At 41.3% G+C, this 19,939-nt stretch overlaps 1 protein-coding gene across 2 annotated transcripts in view; it reads left to right on the top strand.

Annotated features, from left to right (window-relative positions):
* Positions 1-19,939, top strand: part of LOC141735507 (E3 ubiquitin-protein ligase UHRF2-like) — a 143,691-nt gene that overhangs the window by 89,931 nt on the left and 33,821 nt on the right. Inside the window, exons 7-9 of one of the 2 annotated variants that reach the window (XM_074568404.1) lie at positions 1,558-1,681; positions 2,028-2,135; positions 10,333-10,437. In XM_074568404.1, the coding sequence (XP_074424505.1) occupies positions 1,558-1,681; positions 2,028-2,135; positions 10,333-10,437 (337 nt within the window). The remainder of the gene's footprint in view (positions 1-1,557; positions 1,682-2,027; positions 2,136-10,332; positions 10,438-19,939) is intronic. The other variant, XM_074568405.1, reaches the window with a different exon arrangement.

A 19,939-nucleotide genomic window follows, 5' to 3' on the forward strand; every position in this document is an offset into this window, starting at 1 on the left:
GTGAGCTGAAGATCTTAGTGCTTCCAAATCATGTGTTGGAAAGTGTTCTCCGCTATAGCACTTCAGAGTTGGTCACAGTCCTTAAACAGTGTTCTTTTGTGACTGTGCTTGACTTTTGGGTATAACAACTGAGAAGTTTTTTTACTACAGTTATCTAGAATATTAAAAGGAATATTATTTAGCATCTGTACTCTGACAGTGTATCCATCCTTCTTCAGGTCCCCTTACTCCTAAAAGACTCTATACCAGTATTCCAGCAGCAAAAAGTAATTTTATGTTCCAATATTAATCACAACAAGGTTACAAAAAAGAAAATACACGTGCTCCAATTTTAATTTTTTTTAAAAAAGAACAACCCTCAAAACACGATTGAACATGAAAGAACATAGCCTGAATGTCAATGTCCAGGTGGAGTTTGCCTAGCATAAAACTATGGAAAATTTCTTCTTTAAATTGAACAGGTATGATTTGGAAATTATTGTTTTGTGTTCTGCAATAAGTATCTGTATGAATTCTAGGTTGTAAATAAAAACATGATTTGAGGTAGCTCCCATCTTCTTAGAGGGTTTATGGCATGTACACAGGCAATTCTTGTGAAATATCTGTACACAGTGACTTGTTGCCCTATGGTAAATAGTTCTGTTCATACTCAAAGATAAAAGGTATATAGCAATGCATTAGTAGTAATCTAAACATGTTGTTGTTATTATAGATCAGACTTCTTCCACTAGTGACTTTTGGACCAAACTCAGCCCGTGGAAGCCAGAAGCAATGGCAGTTGCCTTTGCCTTGGCACTTCTGGAGTGGGAAAAAAGTGCTGTTAGAAGCAATAAAAGGATCTGTGTGCTCCCTTCCCAGCTTTCCCTTAGGCACTGTTTCCTACAATCTCCTATACTTTTTCTACCGTAATGATTTTATGGTGGCTGGAATGAGTCACAATGCCATATGAGGCAAAGAAATATATAGAAATGGAGTTTAATACTCTTCCCATTTGTTGAGTACTGAGTGACATTCCTGATGCCTTAGTCATGGTGGAGTAGGATAAGGATGCATGTGTACACGTATGCGTGTTTTGTGGTACCCTAGGGCTGTTCCACATCCAGCTGTCCGAAGTGAGATTTAGTGCAGTAAAAGTAGATGATGAGTGGGCAGGATGTGGAAATTAACCATGAGCATTAATCATCAGTATAATCTCATTTCTCCTCTCCCCTATGTGATCTGAACAAGCAAAGAAAGGAAGAGAAAATGAGGAGGGAATGCAGGAAGCATGGGGACCTCTTGTACATCACATGAGAAGAGAAGAGTGAAATGTTTCATCTCCACCACCCTACTTTTTTTTTTTTAAAAAAAAAAAAAAGTCTTGTTTTAGAAGTGGACAGTATTTGTTCTTGTTGAGTTTATTTTTTCAACCTGAGTCCTCAGCTTTTAAAAACTGTCATATATTTGCTAGTTTCAAAATATTTAGCCAGGATAAACAAATTTGACAATATTTTCTTAGAAGAAATGTATTGCCATTATTACTAAGTAATAAAGAATTTACTGAAACTTTTATTTTAGGTATTGTCCTTCATGCAAAAATGATTCTAATGAAGTTGTAAAGGCTGGAGAAAAACTCAAACAGAGTAAAAAGAAAGCAAAGATGCCATCTGCCAGTACTGAAAGCCAGAGAGACTGGGGCAAGGTAGAGTGTATTTTAATTTAAAAATAGCTCACTATTCATGTATGTGTTACATCTTTATATATGTGCATTTACATATGCATTACACAAAATTCAGTATAGGACTGAACAGACTGTAAAGCAATGTTGAATCCTGTACACTGTCTAGTGAAAGTTAAAACATCTGAAGAATTATTAAGATGGCTAGAGGTAAATAAAGAAATGCAAATTAATTAAAACTGCTGTTGACAATTTTTATATTAATATATTTAAGTGTTTACTATAATGGTTGGATGTCTTGGTATCTGCAGCAGCTTTTATAAATTATTTTAAATATAATAAAATTCATTCTCTCTGCTGTGTTTTTTAGGGCATGGCTTGTGTTGGTCGCACTAAGGAATGCACTATCGTCCCTTCTAATCACTACGGTCCTGTACCTGGTGTCCCTGTTGGGACAACCTGGAAATTCAGAGTTCAGGTATGTTTTTAGATTTGCAATTGAAATAAGTCTGAATGATAGGTACAGTTTGGGCACAAAAGTTATTTTTGGACTGGTAATTGTCATGTTCACTAAGACTAGAGAGTGTATTTTGTTTCTAATATTCAAAATACTGTCAACTATAGTGGAATTTGAAGTATATTTCTTTGAAAATACAACTTAACTGCAATGGTAAAAATAGTATTTACTATTTTTAAAGGTGAACCTGCTATAATTAGGATGGACTTATCTCTCACATATTAAACTCCCAACTGAAATAATTAAAGGAAGTTGAATATTTTCTGAATTCTACTGCTATGGAACATGAACCAATACATCCCACTTATGGATATAGATAATAGAAATCAGAAAATATTTGACTGTATCCAGTGGTGTCTCTAACACTTATTATCTGGTCAGGACCCCCACTGAGGGCTACTGCACAGGTGCAATATAGTTCCTGTTTCAGTGCATACTTCTCTTCCAATGTGTTGTGGAACCAGGCTTGGTTATAGTGTGCCTGCTATCCATACTTAGCACAGGAAAGATAAGATTTTACTGAGGGTTGTAAACCCATTGTCAAGGTAAGAGCCACCTCTGACTGTGTCACTATATGTTGATTACCTGTTCCTTTTGGGTCATACAGAACTGGCATCAGCACCTTCCTTTAGGCTGATTAATGTTTTAAACTAATACAAGCCAGCATTGACTACTGAAAGATATAGTACACCCAGCCACATCCACTTCTTGCACTGTCCCTTCCATTTTCTGTCACAAATGTTTCTCAGGCCATATGATAAACTATATTGAAAAGTAATCTGGCATAAAACCAATCCTTTGTAGGAGAGGGTAGTTTTCCCAATCCATTTCACTTTGTGGTTATACAAATACTGCATCAGCACAAAAGGGGCAGGAATGAGCAGTATGGAGAAGAACATATTTCAGGAGTATTCCCACCACAGCCAGAGACTTTTTTTCCCCCTTTGGGGAAAAAGAACATGGCAAGAACCAAAAGCCTCTTCTAATGTGTTTTCTGAAGTCTTGTCATGGCTTGGGACGACAGCCAGTGACAAGACAACAGATGCTCTCCCCCACCTCTCACTCCAACTAGAGGAAGAAAATAAATAGAGTTATGAGTTTAGAAAAAGCTAAATTACTTCAATGAAAAATTAATAATAAAATAAGAGAGATATAATGAAATAGATACAACTTAAATATATACAAAACCATAACAAGTTCCTAGGAAGATGTCACCAGCAGACACTGGGAAAGTTCCAGACTGGAACACACTGACTGGGATCAAAAGGCAGACGAGCTGACAGGATCCTCCTCAGACATCACTCATTAAAGAAAAAGAAAACCATCAAAGAAGAACCAATGCCAATCCCTCAGCTTTTATACTGAGCATGGGGCAGATGGGATGGAATATCCTATTGGTCAGTTTGAGTCACCTGACTTGTACACTCCTCCCCACAGGTGCAACTCTTCATCAGGGTAAACAACCAAGTCAGCTGACCCTGGTTGCCACAGCAACAAGTGTAAGCAAGAGCCTCTCTCACTGAACAGAAAGTTGGCTCTGCTCCACCCCAAACCAGGACATTCCACCCCTTGTTCCATACCATTTGCATCATGCTCAGATCACTAATATTTCTTGTCCATCAAATATATACATATATACACAAAAGTTCATTAAGTCCATTTAGTTCATAACTGCAGAGTCTCATCTATCATAGCAGACTCAGGATTGAGTATTCTCACCAAGGATCAAATTTCCTTGAGGCACACATTGAACTTCTCCATTCTCCAGCATCCCCCACCAAGTACATCCAGGTCCTTGAGCAAAAACAGTCCCACAAATGGGTTTGCCTTTGCCTGAGGCAGGAAAAACCCAAACAGGTTTCCCCAGCATATTCCTTTCATGCACCACAGGGACTTTATCCCCTTCTACAGTATGTAAAAGGTCTGACTGAGCAGGACCAGCTCGATTGATGGATCCCCTGGTGTTAACTAACCAGGTAGCTTGTGCTAAATGCTGGTCCCAATTTTTAAAGGTTCCACCACCCATTGCCTTCAGGGTAGCTTTTAACAATCCATTGTATTGCTCAATTTTCCCAGAAGCTGGTGCGTGAAGGGGGATATGATATACCACTCAGTGCCATGTTCTTTTGCCCAAGCACTTATAAGACTGGTTTTGAAATGAGTCCCATTGTCTGATTCAATTCTTTCTGGAGTACCATGTCACCACAGGACTTGCCTTTCAAGGCCCAGGATGGTATTCCCGGCAGTGGCATGGGGCACGGCATAGGTTTCCAACCATCTAGTGCTTCCTTCCGCCATTGTAAGCACATAGCGTTTACCCTGGCGGGTCTGAGGGAGTGTGATATAGTCAATTTGCCAAGCCTCCCCCCATATTTATATTTCAACCATCATCCCCCATACCACACAGGTTTTAACCTTTTAGCTTGCTTGATTTCAGCACAGGCAAAAGCCTCTCTCACTGAACAGAAAGTTGGCTCTGCTTTACCCCAAACCAGGACAAGTCTTCATCCCACCCATGAAAATTAAAGAAGAGAGAGGAATGAATGAAGTGACATTTAATGGAATGGGAGAGAACAGAGAGTTAGTGAGGCCTGTGCTGTTCAACATGTTCATAAATGCTCTGGAAAAGTTGACAAATAACTGATAGTTAAGTGACATTGCTAAGTTGTCATGGATAGTAAAGATGAGGAGGAAAAACATCATAACTTTTCATAGATGATAAAGGGCTTTCAACTAATTATTATCATTTAGGGAAGAGAACTTGTAATAGATAATTTTTTTAATATGTCATCTTTGTGCTCAGTAGTGCTCAGAAACGTAAATCAAGTGTTAAGTATTATTAAGAAAGGAAGAGGAAAACCAATATAATTAGGAAGAACAAGGATGATTAAAGGTATGGAATGGCTTTCGTACAAAAATTTTGTGACAGACATCTATTAAAACTGAAGAAGGTGAATAGGGAAGAACTGTATATTCTCTTTTGATGCAAAAGGAGAGAGCATCAAATGAAATGATCAGGTGCTAGATTAAGAATGAATGGAAGCAGTACTAATTCATGCGATATGCATCAATACTGTGAACTCTTTCCTGTAGGATACTGTGAAAGCTAAGAGTGTGCAAGAGTTCAGAACTCAAGTAGAGAAATTAATAACCATTGGTTGTCTTTTCTTCCATGAAAGGCAAAGATTATGCCTTTGTCTCAGGAAATCTAAGCCACACATAGCTGGAAACCGAGAAAATTTACACGTAAATATCATTGTGCACTTGCATAGCCAGTATTCACACTTACCAGCTATCTGTTTTTATTTGTTGTCAGAGACAAGATATTTGGCTAGCTGGAACTCTGGTTTGATGCAGTTTGATGACTGTTATATTCTTATGACAATAGGAAAGCAATGCAAAATCTTATAAAATTGCATAAAAGTTGAATCTTATAATTTTGAATCTTATAATTTATAAGTTGAAAAATATATATATTATTTATATAATATATAAATTATAAAGTTGAATCTTATAAAATTCCATAAAAATTGAGTGGGAGGGGAAAAGTACAGGCATTGGGCAGAACTGGAAAAAGAGAAAATGTTCAGAGATGAAGGCAGGCTGTAAATGTGATTACATTTTCCTGAGTTGGTTAACTTTTAACAATACTTGACATAATTTTCACCAAAATAAATGTGACTCACTCTGATCTTTCTTGCAGAATTATTTACACAATTTTAAAATACTATTGAATTTGAAAGATAACCTGTATCTTCTTTGACTTGGTCTAAGCAACCATGAATCTGGTCTTAAATGTTGCTTATGGCAAGAATCGTGAAGATTTTTCTTAAGGGGCAAAGTGTACCTATTCATCTTTGTGTCAGCACTGTTCTATAATGTCCTTTCTTTTCATTGGATGGCCTTTCTTTTGTGGTTTTTTTTCCTTAAAAAAAAATCTTAAAAAATCATAAATTTATTTCCTTTAATCACGGAATTCATAAAATCATAGTATTGTCATGGTTGGAAGGGACCTTTAAAATCGAGTCCAACCATTTGCCTAACACTGCCGAAACCACCACTAAACCATGTCCCTAAGCACCATGTCTACCCACCTTTTAAATACCTCCAGAGATGGTGATTCCACCACTTCCCTGGACAGCTTGTTCCAATGTTTGACAACCCTTTTGGTGAAGAAATTTTTCTTAATATGCATCCTAAACCTCCCCTGGCCCAACTTGAGGCCATTTCCTCTTGTTCTATCGCTTGTTATTTGAGAGAAGACCCCTACCCCACCTCACTACAACCTCCTTTCAGGTAGTTGTAGAGAGCAATAAGGTCTCCCCTCGGCCTCCTTTTCTCTAGGCTAAACAATCCCAGTTCCCTCAGCCGCTCCTGATAAGACTTATTCTCCAGACCCCTCACCAGCTTCGTTGCCCTTCTCTGGACTCACTCCAAAAAATCAGTGTCTTGTAGTGAGGGGCCCAAAAGTGAACACAGTACTCGAGGTGGGGCCTCACCAGTGCCGAGTACAGGGGGACGATCACTTCCCTAGTCCTGCTCACCACACTGTTCCTGATACAGGCCAGGATGCTGTTGGCTGCCTTGGCCACCTGGGCGCACTGCTGGCTCATGTTCAGCCAGCCGTTGACCAACACCCCCAGGCCCAGGTCCTTTTCCGCCAAGCAGCTTTCCAGCCACTCTTCCCCAAGTCTGTAGCACTGCATGGGGTTGTTGTGACCCAAGTGCAGGACCCGGCACTTGGCCTTGTTGAACATCATACCATCAGCCTCGGCCCATCGATCCAGCCTGTCCAGATCCCTCTGTAGAGCCTTCCTACCCTCGAGCAGATCAACACTCCCACCCAACTTGGTGTCATCTGCAAACTTACTGAGGGTGCACTTGATCCCCTCATCCAGATCATTAATAAAGATATTAAAGAGAACTGGCCCCAATACTGAGTCCTGGGGAACACCACTTGTGACAGGCCACCAACTGGATTTAACTTCATTCACCACAACTCTTTGGGCCCAGACATCCAGCAAGTTTTTTTACCCAGTGAAGAGTATGCCCATCCAAGCCATGAGCAGCCAGTTTCTCCTGTGGGAAATGCTGTGGGAAACGGTGTCAAAGGCTTTACTAAAGTCCAGGTAAACAACATCATCCCCTAAGTGGGTCACCTTGTCATAGAAGGAGATCAGGTTTGTCAAGCAGGACCTGCCTTTCATAAACCCATGCTGACTGGGCCTGATCACCTGGTTGTCCTGCATGTGCCGTGTAATGGCACTCAGGATGACCTGTTCCATAACCTTTCCAGGCACCGAGGTCAGACTGACAGGCCTGTAGTTCCCCGGATCCTCCTTCTGGCCCTTCTTGTGAATGGGTATCACATTTGCTAACCTCCAGTCAGTTGGGACCTCCCTGGTTAGCCAGGACTGCTGGTAAATGGTGGAAAGTGGCTTGGTGAGCACTTCCGCCAGCTCCCTCAGTACCCTCAGATGGATCCCATCTGGCCCCATAGACTTGTGTGTGTCTAAGTGCTGTAGCAGGTCACTCACTGTTTCCCCTTGGATTACGGGGGCTTCATTCTGCTCCCTGCCCCTGTCTACTAGTTCAGGGGGCTGGGTACTCAGGGAACAACTGACTCTACTACTGAAGACTGAGGCAAAGAAGGCATTAAGTACCTCAGCCTTTTCCTCATCCTTTGTCACTATGTTACCGCCTTCATCCAATAAAGGATGGAGATTCTCCTTAGTCCTTTTATTGCTAATGTATTCATAGAAATTTTTTAATTGTTCTTAACATAAGAAGCCATATTAAGTTCTAGTTGGGCTTTGGCCCTTCTAATTTTCTTCCTACATAGCCTCGCAACATCTTTATAGTCCTCATGATTGGCCTGCCCCTTCTTCCAAAGGCCATAAATTCTCCTTTTTTCCCTGAGTTGCAACCATAGCTTTCTGTTCATCCAGGCCGGTCTTTTTTCCCAATGGCTCGTTTTTCAGCACATGGGGACAGCCTGCTCCTGCGCCTTTAAGACTTCCTTGAAAAATGTCCAGCCTTCCTGGTCTCCTTTGCCCTTCAGGACTGCCTCCCAAGGGACTCTGTCAAGCAGGCTCCTGAAAAGACCAAAGTCTGCCCTCCAGAAGTTGAAGGTGGCAGTTCTGATGACCCCCCATCCTTATTTCTCCAAGAATTAAAAACTCTGTCATTTCATGATTGCTGTGCCCAAGACAGCCTCCAACCATCACATCACCCACAAGTCCTTCTCTGGTCGCAAACAACAGGTCCAGCAGGGCTCCTTCCCTAGTCGGCTCCCTCATCAGCTGTGTCAGGAAGTTATCTTCCATGCACTCCAGGAACCTCCTAGACTGTTTCCTCTCCACTGTATTGTATTCCCAGCAGATATCTGGTAGGTTGAAGTCCCCCATGAGGACAAGGGCTAGTGATCATGAGACTTCTTCCAGCTGCTTATAGAATATTTCATCTGCCTCTTCATCCTGGTTGGGCAGTCTATAACAGACTCCCACCATGATATCTATCTGCCTTGTTGGCCTTCCCCCTAATTCTTGCCCATAAACACTCAACCTTTTCATCACCATTATCAAGCTCTAGACAGTCAAAACACTCCCCAACACACAGGGCCACCCCACTGCCTCTCCTTCCTTGCCTATCCCTTCTGAAGGGTTTAGTTTATAGCTATACATTGCAGCACTCCAGTCATGCGAGTCATCCCACCCCACCATGTTTCTGTGATGGCAATTACATCATACTTTTCCAACTGCACAATGGCTTCCAGCTCCTCCTGTTTGTTGCACATGCTGTGTGTGTTAGTGTAGAAGCACTTCAGGTGGACTATTGGTCCTGCCACATTTTTGCTGGGAGAAGCCCTAATTCCTACCTGACCATTCCCAGGCATGGCCATAGTTTCTAACCCATCAATGACCCTTGCATCTCTGCTGCTGCATGAATCTCCATCCCCTATCTTCACTGAGTCAGCAGACTGAGGGACCTCACTAGCATATCATCCCACAATCATTAGCACGTCACCCCCAGGCTTACCTCTAAAGAGCCTGGTTTCATCCCTTTCCCCTTTCAAATCTAGTTTAAAGCCCTTTCGATGAGCCCTGTCAAATCCTGCGCCAAGAACCTTTTTCCCCTTTGAGACAGGTGTATCCCATCAGTCGCCAGCAGGCCTGGTGTCTCATAAACTGACCTGTGATCAAAACCCCCAAAGTCCTGCCCAGGCTCTGAGACAGGTATTGATCTGCTGGCTCTTCTTGTTTCTTCCCTTGTCCTTCCCTGTAACTGGAGGGATACAGGAGAACACTACTTGTGCTCCTGATCCCTTAACCAGTTGTCCCAAGGCTCGGAAGTCTGTCTTGATCGCCCTTGGGTTTCTTGTTGCCAGTTCATCGCTGCCTGTCTGAAAAATCAGTAATGGATAATAATCTGAGGGCTGTACCAGGGAAGGAAGCTTTCTCTTTATATCTTTAACCTGGGCCCCAGGGAGGCAGCAGAGAAGTGGGTCCAGTCTGCATATTGGGCCTTCTGCTTCCTTCAGGATGGAGTCACCTATGACAATGACCTGTCTTTTTTTCTTTACTGAAGAGGTTTTGATGCAGGGTGTAGTTCAGCTTAACCTTGGCAACACCTCCACACTAATTGAATCATCTTCCTTGTCATGGTTCAGTTCTGCATGCAGAGCCTCATATCTGTTTTGCAAGGGTACCTGGGAAGGTGGGGGAGTTGCTGGGGAGACACGCCTGTCGCACTGGGCAGGAACTTGTTGCCATTGCCCTCTATGCTCTAAGTTACCTCGTTCAGCCAGGCAGGGAGAGGACAGGGAATCCTCTGTATCATGTGCCCTGTCTGCCTGTTGGACCTGTCCCAGGGAAGGTAGGCTGTGACTCCAGCAGTCTATCTCTTTCTCGCACTCTCCGATAGTTCTCAATCTACTTACCTCTTCCCAGAGCTCTGTCAGTTAGGCAGAGGAGTTCCTCTACCTGGGCACACCTCCCACAGGCATGCTCACTGCTGCCATCTGATACTGGCGTAAGATCAGATGGCAATCCTGTTACACAAACATACTTATGGAAATAATTTTTAAGCAGAAAAATTATTGCAAAAAGCCAGTTGTTTCAAAAAGTTTTTTAAAATTTGTTCTTTTTTAATACTCAAGGTGAGTGAAGCAGGTGTTCACAGACCCCATGTTGGTGGAATTCATGGACGCAGTAACGATGGAGCTTATTCACTTGTACTAGCTGGAGGATTTGAAGATGAAGTGGTATGTCATTTAGTCAAATCACTAATATGTTATTTTAAAGTTTATAAAGATGAAAACTGGTGTCTGTTGCTCATCCTAAAATTAGTACTTATGAAAATATGAGCATGCAAAAATTACTACTAACCAATACCTAATTTGCTATGTGTTACTATTTTTAGAATAAAATTTTAAATTAATTTTTCTTAAAGAATATTCTTAGTCTCATATTAATTACATCTGAGTTTTAGACTATGGAAGTCAAGTTTCAATGTACTTAAATAGTCTGAATTTATTGTAATTTAAAATGCTATATTTTACAAATCACAGAATAATAGAATCATTGAGGTTGGAAGGGACCTTTTGAGAGGGTCTAGTCCAATAACCCTGCTCAAGCAGAGTCACCTAGAGCAGGACTGTGTCCAGTCAGCTTTTGAATATATCTATGTATAGAGACTCCACAGTCTCTCTGGGCAGCCTGTTCCAGTTTTCAACCACCCTCACCGTAAAAACTGCTTCCTTATGTTCAGACAGAACCTCCTGTGTTCCAGTTTGTGCCCATTGCCTCTTGTCCTGTCACTGGACACCACTGAAAAGAGCCTGGCTCATCCTCTTTGCACCCTCCCTTCAGATATTTGTACACATTGATGAGATCCCTCCTGAGCCTTCTCTTCTCCAGCCTAAACAATCCCAGCTCTCTCAGACTCATATGTGAGGTGCTCCAGCCCCTTCATCATCTTAGTGGCCCTTCATTGGACTCCATCCAGTATGTCCATGTCTCTCCTGTACTGGGGGGCCCAGAACTGGACGCAGAGCTCCAGGTGTGGCCTCACCAGTGCTGAGTAGAGGGGAAGGATCACCTCCCTCCATCTGCTAGCAACACTATGCGGCCCAGGATATCATTAGCCTTTCTTGCCACAAGAGCACATTGCTGGCTCATGTTCAACTTGTCCACCAGGACTCCAAGGGCCTTTCCTGCCAAGCTGCTTTCCAGCTGGTGGGCCCCCAGCATGTACTGGTGCCTGGGGCTATTTTGCTCCAGGGGCAAGACTTGATATTTCCTTTTGTTGAACTGCATGAGGTTCCTCTCAGCCCATTTCTCAAGTCTGTTGAGATCCCTCTGAATGGCAACACAACCCTCCGATATATCAAGTGATGTACAAGTGATATACTTCAAGTTCTGTCCTGGTCATTGCTTTTGCTGTTGTCAAGTTAAACAGATAGATACCTTCTCTTTTGGAGTCATTATACATCTAAAATTAAATACATCACATTTTAATTTTAGTTTGGTCAGGGCAAAAAAATGCCTGTGACTTGGACATACAAGACAGACATAATAGAACAAGTCCAGTGGAGGGTCACCAAGCTGATCAGGGGATTGGAACAAATGACATATACGGAGACAACTGGGTTTGTTCAGCTGTAAGAAGAGAAGGCTTGGGAAGATCTTACTGCTGTCTTCAGCTATGTAATGGGAGCACATAGAGAAAACAGAGCCAGATTCTTAGAGGTGCACAGTGGAAGGATGAGAGGCAATGGAGACAAGTTGGAACATGAGCTATTCCAGTTAGACATAAGGAAAAAAATCTTCATACAGGTAATCAAACACTGGAACAGGAGCCCAAAGAAGTTATGGGATCTCCATCCCTGGCGATATCCAAACCTTGACTGGACAAAGCCCTGAGCAACCTGCTCTAACTGAATCTGTTTTGAGTGAGGGTTGGACTTAGAGACCTTGAGAGGTTCCTTCCAACCTAAATCATTTGATAACTCTATGAAATAAATACATTTTGGAAAACATTTTACTGTATATTTATAATCTCTTTCAAACTTTTTATACTCACTACCAACATGCTACCTCTTTAATGTTCTCTTTTTGTCTCTGAATGAACAGTTCACCATTGGGGTAAGAGTAGTTTCAAAAATATACTGCAGGAAATAGAATTCACTGTTTGACTTTCAGGTTTTGTCTTTTTTATGATTCACATTTGGAAGCTTATGATCCTGCAAACATAGACTTGTGAGGGACTTTGCTCACCTGAGGGTTTGGAATGCTTGGTAATAACAAGCTTCCTCGATACAGGATTTGGCCTCAAAATTGAAAAGGAATAAGGTTGTACTTTGCAAAATGAACATTAGACCAAATAAAATTTAGCTTCATATGTAAAATATTCTTACATACATAATTTTTTTTATATGTTAATATCTCTCTTGTGAATGTTTAATCTAAGATTTTAGTGGCAAGGGTTTGAATTACTTCCATTACCTGATTTAAAATGCATTAACTATAGTGCTTAGATTTAGTGTTGGTTTTGTTAAAACTGCAAATCTTCTGGTGGTCCTGTTGTTGATATTTAATAACTATAATGGGCATATTAGCTGAGAAATAGCAAGAATTATTCTGTGTATTTGAAAGTAAGAATTTCTTTCAGAATGGATTAACATTTGTAACCCAGATATTAGTTACTTTGAGCTACTGTGAAAGATATGATCAAAAACTGCATGGTTAAATGATTTTGAAGTATTTATTCATCAAATGAAGTGGCCGAAGATATTTTACTTTTTCCTTGAGTTGCAGAATTGATATCCTAGTTGTTGTCACTGCTTTTGAGTTGGAGTCAAAAACTATGTTTACTTTCTTTGTGTTGAGATCCATACTTCTGCTGGATTGAGGTAGTGTTATTAAGATGTTAATTTTCATTCAGTGTTGTTCAGATTAACAAAGTTTGTTTCTTCACTAAGTGGTTTTTGCATATAGAATCATATGGTGCCTCTTAGCATTGAGTTTTAGAATGTCTTGGAGAATAGTATCTGCTGTGATCGCTCACATACTCTTACAGAAGATTATGAGGGTATATAAATATATATATTTTTTATAGAGTAGTTCTAGTGACACAAATGTGACTACTTGTTGCTTAAATTCTTTGTTTAATCTAGGTCAATCAAATCTAGTGCCTAGAATGTGGCATTAATAAACTGCTTTATGAAACAGTCCACTGTCCATTTTGGATACTCTGTGTATCCACATCAATCTTGTGTTTGGGTAATCAGTTCCAAGGTGTCAGTATGGTTGTGTTCTACTTCCTTGAAATTGTACAGTTACAGCATTAATAATATTTAAATCTTTAGATTTGTCTGGATCTTATGATGAAGATCCAGAACCTCTGAACCACTGCTTAATGTTTATTCACGGAATTTTCACAGAATTTCACAGAATCTTCCAGAATTGGAAGGGACCTCTAGAGATCATCTAGTCCAACTCCCCTGCTAGAGCAGGATTGCCTAAAGCACATTATTCAGGACTGCATCAAGGCGGGTCTTGAAAGTCTCCAGAGACAGAGACTCCACCACCTCTCTGGGCAGCCTGTTCCAGTGCTCTGTCACCTTCACCGTAAAGAAGTTTTTCCGTGTATTTGAACGGAACTTCCTATGTTCCAGCTTGTGCCCGTTACCCCTCGTCCTGTTACTGGGAACCACTGAAAAGAGTCTGGCTCCACCCTCCTTAGACCCACCCTTTAGATACTTGTAAACGTTAATAAGGTCTCCCCTCAGCCTTCTCTTCTCCAGGCTAAAGAGTCCCAGCTCTTTCAGCCTTTCCTCATAAGAGAGATGCTCCAATCCCTCAGTCATCTTAGTTGCCCTATGCTGGACTCTCTCCAGTAGTTCCCTGTCCCTCTTGAACTGGGGAGCCCAAAACTGGACACAATACTCCAGTTGTGGCCTCACCAGTGCAGAGTAGAGGGGGAGAATGCCCCCCCTTGACCTACTGGCCACACTCTTCCCTATGCAGCCCAGAATTCCGTTGGCCTTCTTGGCAACAAGGGCACATTGTTGGCTCATGGATAATTTACTGTCTACCAAGACCCCCAGATCCTTTTCTTCAGAGCTGCTTTCCAGCAGGTCCACCCCTAACCTGTACTGGTGCCTGACATTCTTGCTCCCCAGGTGCAGGACCCTACACTTGTCCTTGTTGAACCTCATTAGGTTCTTCTCTGCCCAGCTCTCCAGCCTGTCCAGGTCACGCTGGATGGCAGCACGGCCCTCTGGGGTGTCAGCTACTCCTCCCAGTTTGGTATCATCAACTTGCTGAGGACACACTCTGTCCCCTTGTCCAGGTCGTTGATGAATACGTTAAACAATACTGGTCCAAGTATTGACCCCTGGGGGACACCACTGGTTACAGGCCTCCAACTTGACCCTGCTCCATTAATCACAACCCTCTGAGTTCTATCACACAGCCAGCTCTCAATCCACCTCACTGTCCCCTCGACTAGTCCACACTTCCTCAGTTTCCTAAGGAGGATGTTATGAGAGACAGTGTCAAAAGCCTTGCTGAAGTCAAGGTAGATGACATCTACGGCTCTCCCCTCATCCAGCCAACCAGTTATAACATCATAGAAAGCTATCAGATTGGTCAAGCATGATTTACCCTTCATAAATCCATGTTGACCACTTCCAATAACTTCCTGCTCTTGAACGTGCTTGGATATGACATCCAGAACGAGTCACTCTATAATGAAAATGCTAGATCAGTTCTACCGGTGCCAATGATGCATTGCCAAGACTGATTAATTGCTCGTTGAAATGATTTTACATACAAATGAAGTGGCAATAAGAGCTTCAAATTTGAGTCAACACTTGTTATATCCAAAGGTCTGGGTAAACTGCTAGTCAAAATGGTATGTATGAACTGTATCTATGCTTGCTAGATACCCGCATCATCTGGATCCAGTGTGAGAACTGTTACTGATGTGCTAGGTACAAAGGAAATGCTGTATCACATGTAAATGTCTTGAAATATGCCCTGCTGACTCTGTTGCTAAGGGTGCAGGTCTTTTGAGATGTTCTAATTTCTATTTATATTGCTGAGGATCCAAAATCATAAACTCATTATAGTCATTCCACTGAGAATCTGTCTAGTGTGAGTCATCTGAACTGATTATGGAGCTGAAAACCTGACACTTGCTATCCATTTTTATAAATGCCGTCATAGTTCCAACATCTCTTAATTGCCATGCTGAGATGGCATGTGTTAGTTTGGAACTAGTGTTCCAATGTGAGACATTTTGAGTGCTCTCTCTACTATGGGAATAGCTAGCAAGCATCTTCCCATTAATTGAGGTTTGTTATCTGTTTCCTCTTCCCACCTATGATATTAAGGGCATAACTGACATTATTTTTTTATATGTATTTTTAAATTTCATACTTTCTTGTTACTGGTATTTCAGATTCTTAGGCAAACTATTATTTTGTGTTCTGCAATAGCCTCCTCTCCACCTTCCTTTACATATTGTTCCATATTGTTGTTACCTTTCAGTTTATACAAAATGCTAATACAAAAAATTATCTTTCTTGTATCATTTTGTGAAATCTCTCCCTGTCTTCTGATCTTAAAATCCCTCATTGTCTCCTTGTCTGTACTTGCACTGTGTTGAAGATTACTTTCACAGCCTGAAAAAAACTATTTTATTCTTTCAAACATGAGTCCTATATTTAAACCTTGTCTTGGATTTAATAGCTTCTTCTTTAAAAAATACTTTTATTTTGGTTTTGTGATACTAAAGAAAATCTTAACTTTAAAATCTTAAATAATCATATATTATTTTATATATTGACAGATACAGGTTTTTGTGTATATAAGAGACTAAACAAGTCAGAGAAACATACAGTCATAGAATCACAGAATGGTTGATGTTGTGTTACCTGAAATAAAAGCCCTCGAAACCAGAAGTAGTTTAGAGAGGAGATATTGCTTTATTCGACGTTGGGTGCTGGGGGAAAACCCCACAAATCTAGCACACCTTACTGGGGATATTCACCCATTATTTATACACAAAAGATTCTCACTATTCCGCCTGCCTAATACATAACTCCACCTAGGCTTACATATTCATTAGGATGACCGAATAGCCTTTTTGCCCATGCGCATCAAATTTTGCTGTGTCGGCAAAACACTTCTGCACAAGCGTGAGTGTCTCGGTGGTCATTTGGGTAAGGAGACCCTTCCTCACATTATTCTTTTAAGGTATTGAGTCATCTCAGGACAGTAAAAGTTTGCTGTAAGTTTGCCAACTTCTTGAAGATAATAAGGATGGTCTTTGAAGTAGCCATAACTCTGTCCTAATTGGTAAAAGAACCTTGAAGTGATTAACTACTTCTTGTTATCCCATCCTTGGTGATTAGCTACTTCTGGCTGTCTCCTCATTATCACTATCTGTAACATCAGCTCAGTGACTATTTTCTCACACAGTAAGAAGGTTAGTAGGAAAGAAATAACATTTTAGTTAGCATATGGTTATAAACAAAGCAGAAGTCTGTCTTTGGTAACAGTTGGATGGGACCTCTGGAGGTCATCTGGTCCAACTGTCCTGCTCAAGCAGGGTGACCTAGAGCCGGTTGTCCAGGACCATGTCCAGACGGCTTTTGAGTATCTCCAAAAGAGAGGTTTCACAACCTCCCTGGGCAACCTGTTGCAGTGGTCAGTCACCCTCACAGTAAAAAAGTTTTTCTGTATGTTCAGAGGCAACCTCCTGTGTTTCATTTTGTGCCCGTTGCCTCTTGTCCTGTCACTGGGCATCACTAAGAAGAGTCTGGTTTCATCTTCTTTGCACTCTCCCTTCAGGTATTTATATACATTGATAAGATCCCACCCGAGTCTTCTCTTCTCCAGGCTAAACAGTCCCAGCTCTCTCAGTCTTTCCTCATAGGAGAGATGCTCCAGTCCCTTCATAATAGAGAGAATAGCATAGATAATCTTACATCTCTTTAGATGCTGGGAACTCTGAGCAGTGTAGCGTCAAACAGACCTCTGATCCACACATAGCACACCATACAGATACTGTCCATAGTAGAGATTCTCCCATTTTGGTCATTCAAGCTATTATAGGATTTTCTTATGAGGAAACAACACCATGATTTCTACTGTTAAAACAGAAAGGGTGTTCGCATGAGAGCTTCTTGCTGCACTGTTAGATAAAGGCAAGGCCACGCAGGTGGCATAATCTCCAGTACCAAGTGGAGCTGCCTGAGGGCTCCTCTGTTACAATGAGCCGCTGAGTTTATCCTGCGGCCAAGGGATTTGTGCGGCCCAACACAGGCCTGAATGCCAACCTGTACATGCAGCACAGCACAGGCCTGGGCCTACCCAGGGTAACTGCATTGTGGATCACTAACTCCTAGTTGTACAGTGGTCTTCCAGTCAGGTTCACTTCACCTTCTTTGCCCCAAGGGCACATTTCTGGCTTATGTTCAACTTGGTGTCCACCAGGACCCCCAGGTTCTATTCTGCAAAGCTGCTTTCCAGCTGGGCAGCCCCCAGCATATACTGCTGCATGAGGTTGTTCCTCCCGGGTGCAGGACTTAGCACTTCCCCTTTTTGTCCTCTCAGCCCATTTCTTCAGTCTTCAAGGTCCTGTCTGGAAGGCAGCACAACCCTCTGGAGCATCAGCCACTCCTCCCAGTTCATTATCCAGATCATTAATGAAGATGTTAAAGATGTTGAAATCTGAACATACTACAGAAGATGAATATTAAATGGAAAAAAATGGATTTGGCACCATCTTCAGATAGTCTAAATTCACATGAGCTGTAGTAGCTAAAATCCTTGTGAACTGCTGCATGATTTCAGAGTTGAGCCTAGCCAATAGGAACACTATGCTCGAGGACATTGGTGGAATTTAAAGTCTTATTCTTTGATTCTTCATTATTTGTTTGTTAGATTCAAAACCAAGTATGCAACAGAGGAAGCAACATTGCAACAGAGAAATATGTTTTAATATAGTCTTATTTTTTGTCTGTCATTCTCTGAGGTCGAGTAGCTTGTTGAGGCACTTTTATGAAAAATGTACCCACAGTTCTAATATCTCCAAGGTTATTGCTTCTACTGATATAATAGAAAACTTATGCTGAGCAGAAACTCATTTGATCTAAAACATGATGTACTTCACAAACAGGACAGTTAAGAAACAATTTTATGGAAACAACGTAAGGAAAGAGGGAGAAAGACACAAAACATCAAGAGAAGGGAGAATACCAAAAAGTCTTGTTAGCTGCCGACAGAAAGTTTTGGTGCAAGGAACCAAAATCAAACTTTGGAAAGCAGAAGAGAAATAGGATAAAATTACCTATTTTAAGGCAGGAAAAATTGGGGAAAAGGTAGGAGGAAGGAAGAAAGAAAAGATAAGAATGTGTTCTAGCAGCTTTTTTTTTTTGGACAATGACATTGTTTCTAAAGAGGGATTTGAGGCCTCTCATAAACAGTTGTAATGCAGATACTACTAACAAATTCCCTTTGCTGACTGTCGCCTTTTTCAATCTTTTCTTTGCCTGTCCAGTCTAGAATTTATGGTAGTATCGGTATCTTGAGCTCTGCTCTTAGATCCTGTTGAAATTTAAGAAGCCTTCAACCCTCACCTGTCACACACAGCTGTCAGTTGAACATTGCAAAAGCTGATGGAAAGATCCCGAATTGTCTGTAGGTAGGATCATAATTTAAAGTTATTGAGTCACTACCCATCAGCAGATCCTTAGTATTTGGCTGTGTGCATATTCCCGGCATATTCCAATTTCAAAGTAAAATGCATTATCTCCTGTGGGAGTAGGTTCTGTACATCTTTCATTCTTCTCTCCTACTCTGCCAGCATCACTCCTGTGTGCCAGAAGCTGTATTTATGCCCATACTTACCTTACTCTAATGACTGTGTGGCCCCATTTCTTGCCAGTCTAGACTTCCTTTCTCTGTGCTAGCAATTCCATATTCTTCCACTTTCTCTCCCCATTCTAGGGATTGCTAGTTGTATATCCTATTTCACCTTATATCCATCATTGTAAAGAATTCCATTTCCCCTATAGTTAATACTTTGGGAGAGATACCATCTGGAAGAATTTCAGTCCTCACCATGTTTTGTACTGGAGGTGTGATAGGATCGTAGGGTGTTAGATCATGCATATTCTAGCTGTTTAACAAAAAAACTGCTTTAGTAAGATGTGAACTCCAGTGTTGTAAAGTTTTAGTACTGGTTAGCTTTTTTAATTGTTCCTTCAGCATCCCATTCATTCGTTCAATCAAGCCATTAGCTTGGGGATGGTAGGCATTGTAGAATATCCAATCTATCCCTAGCCCTTGAGCCCAATCTTGTCCACTAAAGTGTGTTCCTTGGTCACTTTGTATTTGCTGAGGAGGTCAATATTGATCAATGAGTTGTTCTAGTGCTTCAATTGTGTTATGGCCTCAAGTTACACCAGGGGAGGTTTAGATTGGATATTAGGAAAAATTTCTTCACCAAAAGGGTTATCCAACATTGGAACAGGCTGCTCAGAGAAGTGGTGGAATCGCCATCCCTGGAGGTATTTAAAAGGCGGGTAGATGTGGTGCTTAGGGACATGGTTTAGTGGTGGTTTTGGCAGTGTTGGTTTGATGGTTGGCCTAGAGGATCTTAAAGGTCCCTTCCAACCTAGACGATTCTATGATTCTATGTTGATTAGCATATTTGGTGGGTTTAGCAAAAACCAGTCCTGACACTGTATC

This window comes from Larus michahellis, chromosome W (genome assembly GCF_964199755.1).
Source record: "Larus michahellis chromosome W, bLarMic1.1, whole genome shotgun sequence".
Classification (NCBI taxonomy): Eukaryota; Metazoa; Chordata; class Aves; order Charadriiformes; family Laridae; genus Larus; species Larus michahellis.